Genomic DNA, 10,650 nt, shown 5'->3' with positions numbered 1-10,650 from the left:
CAGATCTCAGGAGAAAAAAATGTACACATGACACATTTTTAAATTTAATCTGCATTGTTAACACTTTCTCCATCACTTATTTAAATCTAGACAATCAACAAAATAATAAATCAAGCCCTGAATTTTAGCATTTCCCCATTTCCAAGGTGTGAATGCTCTCACTGAAAATTTAAGAAGTAGCTCTTCGGATCCTGTATGAACTGGCTCCAGCAGACCCAGAATAGAGGCCTGGCCTTTAAGTAAGGAGGATCTGAGTTTGGATCCTTCTTCTGATACATATTAGTTGTATGACTAGGGATCATAAATTTAGAGTTGGAAGGCATCCAGGTAATCTAGTCCAACCTCATTCATTTTACAGATGAGGAAACTGAAGCCCAGAGAGGATAAATGACTTGTCCGAGGCCACACAGGTACATGGAAGAACTTAAATTCAAACCCACATCCACTGACTTCACATCTAATGCTCTTTCCCCTATACTGCACTGCCTCTGTGGGCAACTTACTTAACCTCTGAGTAGCAGGCATTTTCAGACAGGAATTGCTCCCACAGATGAAATTACAAATTTTCATAGCAGCAATATTCCCAACCCCTTCATCTATGTAAATTAGAATAACTTTCCTCAAAACACATTGAAACTATCCTCAATATTTGATTATTTCAGGGGACCCAAGGGTCAGGCTGTTGACATCACTTTCTGGTTGCCTGAGCACAAAATAGCCATGAGGAGCTCCAGACAGCCTCCGATACTTGGCTGTGTGACTCCCTCAGGCAAGGGAGCTTCATTCACTTGAGTTGACTTGAGGTATCCTCAATGCATATCCTTGTTGAACATCCTACTCCTTCTATGACTACATAATTCTCCTTTTGTTAACTGTTGAAAGAAGGAAATGGCAAACCACTCCACTATCTCTGCCAAGAAAACTCCAAATGGGGTCACGAAGGGTTGGACACAACTGAAACAACTGAACATAACAAGTAAGAATGACCTATAAGTGTCTCATTTCATTCCAATATGGAGTAGAGAGGCCCAGGGGACCGGCCTGAGTTAAGTCAGGCTCAGAATATAGGTCCAGATCAAAAAAAAATTCTACCAGATTATTATTACAAAGCCTCATCACAGTTTGAAAGTTACCCCTGCATTCATAACCTGGATCTGACTTGCTCTTCCAGCCTTTAATACGCGTTACTCTCCTTCACACATTTTTCAGACCAGCCAAACTGGCTTCTTACTTTTCCTCATGCACATCATTTCATCTCCTGTCTCTGGGTCCTTGTGCAAGCTTTCCCACGTGCCTAAGTTATACTCTTTCTTCACCTCTTTTCTGAGAAGCTCTATTATCCATAAAAATTCATCTTCCTGTATGAAATCTGCCCCTGTCTCCCCAACTGCTAATACATTCTCTCAAATTACTTTATGTTTATTTTGTATGTATTTTGAATATATAGTTATAGTGCAAATAATGAATCCTGTAAAGTGTTGGCTTTATTAGAATTCAAACTGCATATTTCCAGTGGGTTGGAACCAATTTCCTATTTTACATAATCATAACTTCAAATAATATGAATTTGAATATACGTGACCACTTCCTAGGATTCATTGTTCACACGTTTTAGAACCTATATTAGTTGTGTAATATGAATAATTTTATATACTTATACAGGTATGATTATCTCACAATAGAATGTAAGCTCTGAAAGCAAGAACAATTTCATTTTTGCTTTTTTAATCCTCAGAATGGTTTCTGCCACATTCTAAGTGTTTAATACATGTTTGTTGATTGAATGACCAATTCTTGAAGTATGTGCTAGCAATGACCAAGATTTGTTGGAGCTTACCAATCTGCAATGGTATGGGTCCATGGCTTCTCCCAGAGGACCAGCAAAGCTGAAAGTATGTGAATTCATCATGAGAAATTAGGCCACCAGGTGATGAATTCTTTGACCATGGCAACCCATAAAACCGATATGTAAGCTATGGAGGAGTTGCCATCTATGTCAGTAGAAGGAAGAGAATGCATACTTATCAAGCTCTCTTAAATCAATGAAGTCCTCTTTACTTTCTAAAAGGATTCACCTCAGAAATCCTTTAAGGACCAAGAGCTCCCAAGCACATTTCAAAGATGACCTAGTTGAGAAATGGATTTCCACAGAGATTTTCCAAACCTCATCTCTTTTACGAAGCAACAATATGTGCTCTAAATAAACGGCGTAAGAGTGAGTTGGGAACTTTAAGATTTCTCTAGCAGATGAGAGAGTGAAACTATCAGGTGACACTAAATATTTCCATCGAATGCCTTCAAAGTGTTGCACAGTATGAAAAGCCAGTGAGTCACTCTTCTGACTCACCATGACAACAGCAGCCTGCGTCAGGGAGCTGGTAGCACATGCCCAACAGGTTCTGAAGCCTCGAAGTGGTTAATGGTGTGATGATGCTAAGCATAGCTGTGATCACAGCTCCTGGGGAAAGAAAAGCAAATATATACTTTTGTTTCCCTTTATCTTCCCCCCCCAAAAAAAATTTATTCTAAAAACTTATTCTCGTCTTTGATCAAGCTTCTCTTTATCTTCCCTCCTGTTGGATTTGTTTGCTTGTTTTCAGCATTATTCTGGGTAAGTCCGAGCTCAATTTGGAGCAACCCCATGGGGGATAAGGTGCACCAGACATAAATAACTATGCTCTGTGGCATGGCTTTCTAAAACTAAGCATTGTAGGAAACCAACTCATATTTAGCTGGACAGGGACCACCATCACTAATATCTTCTGAAAGAGAACACTCGCAGAAGTATACCATCGACTTTCTGTGTTCCAGGCATGATTTGTGATGGTAATTCAGTTATATCAGGAAGCATGTTCTATTTTCCATAAACAATTTTTTCCACAAAACAATTCTATTTTCCATAAAGGTCCTCCATTCAGCTGGTGTAATTAAAAGAGGACAAAGTAAAGGGAAAAAAATCACTGGATCACTTCAGGCGATATTTATTAAAGAATATGTGTAAACACACATCTGTCTTGACTTTGAATGTTATTTCTCATCTGGTATCTGTTAAGCTTTGACAGCTTCACTGGCTCTGAACATAAGGACAGTTGACTGAAAGCTTCAAAGGTCATGTAAGTGCAAGAAAGAAATTACCAGTATTCCTTTGGGACTCTCTACCAGCAGCTTCTAACTAGATTGCCTCTAAAGCTATGCTCCGCTGTCCTTTCATCTATCTCTAAGATTGAACTCCAAAACCAATTCTCTAAGATACATTTAACAAGCATTTATTAAGTTCCTACTATGTGCCAGCCATTGTACTTGGTTCTAGGAAAACAGAGACAAAAATGAAAAAGTCCCTACCCTCAAGGAGCTTACATTCTATGAGGAAGAGAGGAGAGGACAACTTATACATAGATAAATCAGGTTTAAAACCATGCAAAATAATTTGGGAGAGGATAAGGGGGCAGGCAGTAAGAACTGGGCCGAGGTTCAGGAAAGTCCTAGGATGTGGGAATGTGGTTACATGAGTGAGGAATTCTAACAGGTGGAACAGAGGAGGTCATGCATTCCAGGTATGGGAATCAGGCTTTGCAAAGTCCCAGAGATAAGAGATGAAGTCTCAGGTACAGTGAACAGCAAGTAAGCCAAATTGGCTGGAGTTTAGAGTACATAAAAGGGATTAATGAGCAATAAGCCTGGAAAGGTAGTCAGAAGCCAGGTGTGTTGTGCACCATATTTCTTCTGTCTCTCATTAGAATGCTGTTTGTGATCAGTCAGCAACAACAATCAATAAACATTTCTTAAGCCCCTGTGGTGCTCCAGGTATTGTGCTGAAACATCTCTCAACCTCAGAAGTTTGGATCTTTCTATGCAGCTTTGGTTTCAGCATTGTATATTCACAGTGCCACAAATAGGACTGGTAATTTGGTGGCAGTCTTAAGCAAATTTTGTAGGTGGGGATGCCAGAAGTTATTTTCTTACACTTGAAACTCTATACAGTATTTCCATTCCAGATGTCTATTCATGTGTTGCTGCACCCACCTTAAAGTCAAGAGAGAGGTTTGTAATTACCAGAGTCAGCCCTGAAAAGGAGCCTGAAGGTACACACGCCACCCACAACAAGATTGTTCTTGGCATCATTTGCAAGGCGGGGCCCAGCTATACAAGGGAACAGGAGTTGTCATTTCACAAATGGTAATAATGCTAGAGGACACTCGAGTTCTTTGAGTTATGTTATTATCTACTTGAATGAGACATATCTCAGTTTTGAATCATAAGTGTGGGAAATGCCACCACCCAGCTCACTCCAAAGTATGCAAATTCTATTTCGGCCCAGACTCTCGGTTATGGGAGAACCCACAACATTCAATATCATGGAAGCTGCTGGTTTGGAAATGTTTTCCTTCCTGTGCTCAGTCAGTTGAACAGTTCAAGTGACATATTTGACAAGGCAGAACAAGGAATTTATCTCTTGAATAGCGATGGAACATTTTGCCAGTGAGGATGAGTTTTGGAGAAAACTAATGGTAAGTGAAATTCAGAATTTAAATACAGAGGCTGTTTTGATGTGCTTTTTCCTCAAGGTTTTTTATAAAATTAAGATAAAAATGGAATAGATATCAAAAGATTACAGACTTCTTCATTACTTTACAGTGAAACATACCTGCTACATACAAAGTGGTATTAGTGACAAATTCCTTTGAATGCAATCCTTTGGATGTAAATTCTCAGAATTTCACTGACAGAGCAATATTGTACTCTTCACTGGCTTGCCAAGCATTTATGTCCTTATTAAAGTAAAATGTGGAACTAATGAATGAAAAAGATTTCAAAACTTCAGCTAGATTTGTATCATAAGTGAGGCATATTTTCCCAAGCTTTTATGGCCTTCCTAAATAATTTTAAAAGATTCCTTTTCTAAGATTTGTCAAATTTATATTTTAACCTCCTTATAAAATACTATTGTTTCTATGGTCAGCTAAGCACAAGAAATATTTGTATATATAATTAATGACTTTCTAGGAAGATTTTTTGTACAAAATTCTGCTTCAGAATCATGCAAAAGTGCCATTTCACTGATGTACCAGTGGGTTTAGAATGAATAGACTGTCACTTTCCACTGATATTAGAATCACTGGATTTAGGCTGAAAGAGACCATCTAGTACAACCTCCTCATTTTATAGATGAGGGAAGTGAGTATCAGGAGCTTGGGATGCTACTATAGTGGGGATGGGGAGGAGACAGATAGAGTTGTTGGCCCCTGTATGGAAAGATTCATGTCCCATTTCCCCTAGTTGCAGAAGAAGTTTTGTGTGATTTCAGTTCTGGCTGAGGTATTTAAGAGTATTAGGAAATACCTAGAGATGGTTATATATGTATGTGATTTTGAAAGGTTAGAAGCTAATCTAAGCACTATGAATGTCAAAGTGTGTGGAAGGAGAGAAATGCGTCGTGTCATGGCTTGACCTGGGAGGAGAAAAGTGAATGCAGCTGAGTCTAGTGTCTAGGAGCTGCCACATAACATGCCATGGAGGGCATTCCCCTGCATGGGCATCATAGTATGGGGGAGGGGTGGCTGGAGCTTGTAATCTGTGCTATAGTTGCTAGCATCCCATAAATAGTGCATACCAATCTGGAACAAATGGTAATGAAAGCTGAAAGACTGGATTTTACCTCATACAAGCAACTCTCTGACCCTGAGGAAAGGAAACCCTGGTAGATAGAATCTTTAAATTCAGACTTCTACATCCTTTTCAAGAACAGAGAATAAAGAAAATGCTGATTAGACTGACCCTCCACACAATTTGATCTTCTAAAAAGGAGAGCAAAAAGGATGACCAACAGAAAAGGGGGCTATACAGGAAAGATCTCAAGAAAAAAAAACTTTCCTGTACAGATCCATCATTCTGACAGGAGAAAGAAGAAACAGATGCCTAGTTATCTGAGTGAGAAGGGAACTTTGCAAGGGATAAACAGTTTCGTCTTTGGTCATATAGAGAAACAGGACCACCTCTCCATTTCTCATGGAGAAGAGGATAAGAATGTGTCTTGAGTGGAGTGATTCCTGGCAAATAGTAGATGACTAATAAATGCTTTTTGAATGAATGAATGAATGACTGTCCAAAACTTGGGACAAGAAGAATAGAGAAAGACAAACACAATTATGTCCCCTTCCACAATAATATTTTATTTCTATCTGGAAAGGTCGTTTTCTTTTCTAATTTAAATTTTAGCCTCTGTCAGAAATGGAGATTGTAGGGAAAATAGAAGATAAAATTATATATTAATATCTTCTCTTTAGGGAGCAAGGATTAGACTCACACGTTCTATTTCTTTCTGTAAACCTTCTTTGGGGTAGAGGGTATTGGGGTATGTTGGTCTGGATCTGTATTTCATTGGTGTATGGAACTCCTGGTGGCTAGATGGCTGGCCTTGGAGGCAGAACGAACTGGGTTCAAGTTCCATCTCTATCTCATACTGATTTAGGACCCTGGGAAGTTCAAGTAACCCTTTGGTGCCCAAGGTAGATCTTTTTGACTAAGGATTGCATAAAAAGTTACCAGTCTATATTGGTAGAAAATCATGTGATAGTAAATAAAAGTATAAGATGAAGGAAGATTTCATAGCAAATTAAAAAGGTCTTTTCAGAGCTCATTTTTTTTACGTATTAAAGAATATTCAGCATTTAGGATTTTTATGAGTCTTCATATGTACTGTATCTTTGCCTGTGAGACAAGGCATGATCGACAGTCATTCTTAAGAAAAGAGGTAAAAACAATGGGTTTTGCCATATTCTGCTACTGCTCTATAGAAATAAATGGAATGCAATGACTAAGAGATTCTTCTTTAGAAGTCTTTAAGCAGAGGTTAGATAATCACATGTCAGGCGCTCTATGTCATAGTGGGTTATAATGAAATAACCTTCCTATTCCCTTGGCAACAATAATAACAAGCAGCATTTTTAACACAGGGGTAGAAATTGTTTCTATTAGATATTACTGCACATTTAAGGCATTTTGTTAATATAAAGCTACAGTGATAGGATTTTGGAAGACTACTGCAATAGGCTTGGGGAAGTAGAGCATAGAGTGATGTCATCAGAGAAAACTTGGAGGAATAGGCAAGTCTAGCAACCTAAACTGGGAAAGACTTGGATTAGCCATTGGGTTAAGTCATTGCTACAGTGCTAGTGAGAGACTCAGACAGAAAACAAAAATCAAATGAGTAGCCCAAATGGTACTTTGAAATAGAAGAAACCAAAGAGTCTGCTTCTGGACCCTAGATAGACCAAGATAGTATAAAAGTTATTTAGGTAGAGATGATCTCTATTATCCAGGCCAAATGGCTGTAAGTTATGCTAGTTCAAAAAAGGTCTTCACTTCCACTTAACCTCAATGAAAGGGAGAACCAATCTTAGCACCAAGTAAGGAAGGAAGTAAACCTTATTAAGTACCTACCTACTTAATAAGTGCCTACTTATTATGTGCCATGCCCTATGTTAAGCATTTTACGAATATCTCATATTAGCTCAACTAGCTTGGGAATATGCCTCAGACCAATAGAAACAGGTCAAAGAGAAACAGATTAGGCATATTTATACAACTTCCTGGGAGCTGAAGCCATATAATGCCTGAGGAATAGGATGAAGAAGATAACGATAAAACCAATGCAAAATGGCCTGAAGCCTGTGACAGGACCCTTTAAGGACTGTGCCTTTCTCCTTCAGGGAGCTGAGAACTCAAATGTTGTTTCCAAGTTTATTCAAAAACATGGTGGAAGTTGGGTGTCTAGAATAGAAAAGAATCAGACACCAAGACTACCTTTTTATTCTTATTTCATATAACTCCTCTTCACTCTCCATGTTCCAGACAAACTGAACTGTTAGCTGTTACCCTAACTCACTTCTACCATCTCCATACCCCAATTTATACTCCTTACTCACCATGGTCTGTCAGAGTCCTCTCCCTCCATGACTCCACTCAGGTGACTCTTATATGAAGCATTTTTTTTAATTCTCCCAGGCTAAAGTTTACTCTCCCTTTCACTTTATCCTAGAATACTTTTGTTCTGGTTATCTCCACCATTCAGATCTTGTAATCTATCAAAAAAACATTTTTAAGCACTTACTTTGTACTAAGCACTGGAGCTGTTGCAAAGAAAGGAAAAAAGACAATACCTACTTTCAGGGTGCTCACATTCTAATTGAGGAAACAATTTGCAAACTACTATGTCCATACAAGATACATACAGGATAAATGAGAAGAAATCTCAGAAGAAAGGTTCTATTGCTGAGGAGGAAGGAAGAAGCCTGGAAGGGCCTCTCATAGAAGGTAGAATTTGTGCTGTTGTAAAGGAAACTAGTATTATACTTGAATATATGAGACATTTACACATATAACTAGTTTACACAAATATAATTTTATTATATTTATCCATATATATCATATATTCTTCCCCACCCCTAGAAGTATAAAGGATGAAATAATCCCTATTCTGAAGGATGTCACCTTTTCTCAGCCTAGGTTTAACTGATCTGTCTTACATTTCCTGGGACCTTTCCTGACCCCACTTAACTCTTTGCCATCTGAAAATGATCTCTCCTTCCTCAAATTTTTGGTAATTCTTGTCTATATCTCACTTTTACACTACCATAGTTTGTATCATAATTATATGTGCGTTTCTTTTTTTTTCCTATCATATTATCTATTTCGGGCTTCTAACATCACCTTCATGATGTCATTGGTCCTCTTCAAGAATGATGGATCAATAGCAGTAACAACAGAGTAGATGGTATGAAGGGATAAGTAAATTGGCAAAGTTTAGGGGAGAATCATGAGTTCATTTTGAAATGTAAATTATTTGAAATAACATCAGAACATTCAGACGTAGATGTCCACTGGGCAGTCAGTGACACAGGACGATAGGTCAAAGAGAATCAGGATGGATATAGACATTTAGTAACAATTTGCATAGAAATGTAATAGAACCAATAGGAATAGATGAGATCACTAAGAGATACAGTAAGAGAGAAGAATGAAGATCAGTCAAGGACTGAGCTTTGGGAAAAATCCATGAATGGATGATATAACAGCAAAGGATACCTTGGGAAGATATGATCAGGCTAAATAGAAGGAGGACAGGGGCAGCTAGGTGGCACAGTGGATAGAGCTCTGACCTTGGAGTCAGGAGGACTTGAGTTCAAATCTAGTCTCAAACACTTGATACTTACTAGTTGTGTGACCCTGGCCAAGTCACTTAACCCATGATTGCCTCATCAAAAAGAAAACAAACAAACAAACAAACAACAAATAGAAGGAGGACCAGGAAAAAACTGTGCCATGGAAGCCAAGGAAAGAGAAAGCATACAGGATAACGGAGTGGCCTGGAGTACTGGGCCTGGAATCAGAAAGCCTTGAATTCAAATAGGAAGACCTCAAGTTCAAATCCAACCTCAGACACTTACTAGCTATGTAACCCTGAGTTAAATAACCTTAATCTCTGCTTGTCTGTTTCCTCGACCGTACAATGGAAATAATAATAGCACTTTCCTCTCAGAGTTGTTGTGAAGATCAAATGATATATATAGTATTTGTAAAAAAAAAAAAAGTGCTTAGCACAGTGCCTGGTGCATAGTGGGTGGTATATAAATGCTTTATTCCCTTACTCTCCCTTTTTTTTCTCTTCCCCTCTCCCAGTCAATAGCTTCAAAAGCTATAAAGAGATCAGGGAGGGTGAGAACTGAAAAAAACAAAGATCATTGGATTTGGCAGTGAAGAAATCAATGGTAAATTTTGAGAGAGTAACTTCAGTAGAGGTAGGATTAGAAGCTGGGAGGCAGGGGTTAGAATCACAGAATTTCAAGGTTGAAAGGGACCTCTCAGACATGAACTAGTCCAATGCATATCTGAGAAGGAATTCCCTCTCCAAAGTTCACAACCATTGGTCAACTAGACTCTGTTTAGTGTCCTGTAGAGATGAGGAACTCACCACTACCTGAGGCAGTTCATTCCACTTTTAAACAGCTCTGATTTCTGGGAATTTTTTCTGTGTAGCAGCTACAGCACCCAGATAAACTTCCAGCAACTACAAACCAACTGATTACAAATTATCTTGGCTTTGATATTTCTTTTCAGCCTTTATTTCTGCTTCTTTGACTTCATGGTGTCTCCGATCCCTTGACCATCTAATTATGTCAGAGCTCGAGGGCAGATCGTGACTATAGACTGAGCGCAGTGGCCATGCTGAGCTGTGCATAGTATCCTAACTGGCCTTCCTAATTTTGCTATTTCCCTTCTCTATCCATCTAGCAACATGGCTGTCAGACTGATTTTCCTAAAACACCTTTTGCATCATGTCACTTTTTTTGTTTTTCTCTCTTCCTTTCTTTCTTCCTTTCTTCCATCCTTTCTTTCTTTTTGAAGCAGTCAACATTAAGTGACTTGCCCAGAGTCACACAGCTAGTAAGTGTCTGAGTTTGGGTTTGAACTCAGGTCCTCCTGACTCCAGGGCTAGTACTCTATCCACTGTGCCACCTAACTGCCCTATCATGTCACTTTTCTACTAAAAACCTTCCAAACTTATTTGAACTTTATCAAGACTAAAATCCTCTCTCTGTCCTTCATGACCTTCCAAGATCTGGCCCCCATCATACCTAACCAACTTCATTT

General features: G+C 38.7%; 1 protein-coding gene across 1 annotated transcript in view; it reads left to right on the top strand.

The window, feature by feature from the left end:
• Positions 1-4,327: 4,327 nt before the first annotated feature.
• SASH1 (SAM and SH3 domain containing 1) overlaps positions 4,328-10,650 on the top strand; it is a 400,079-nt gene continuing 393,756 nt past the window's right edge. The window contains exon 1 of the mRNA XM_027857970.1: positions 4,328-4,508. Coding sequence (XP_027713771.1) covers positions 4,464-4,508 — 45 coding nt within the window. The 5' untranslated portion in view covers positions 4,328-4,463. The remainder of the gene's footprint in view (positions 4,509-10,650) is intronic.

Source organism: Vombatus ursinus, unplaced genomic scaffold, assembly GCF_900497805.2.
Source record: "Vombatus ursinus unplaced genomic scaffold, bare-nosed wombat genome assembly UNPS02012602.1, whole genome shotgun sequence".
NCBI lineage: Eukaryota > Metazoa > Chordata > Mammalia > Diprotodontia > Vombatidae > Vombatus > Vombatus ursinus.
Note: the sequence above shows the minus strand (reverse complement) of the source record. Positions and strands in the feature narration are given on the sequence as shown.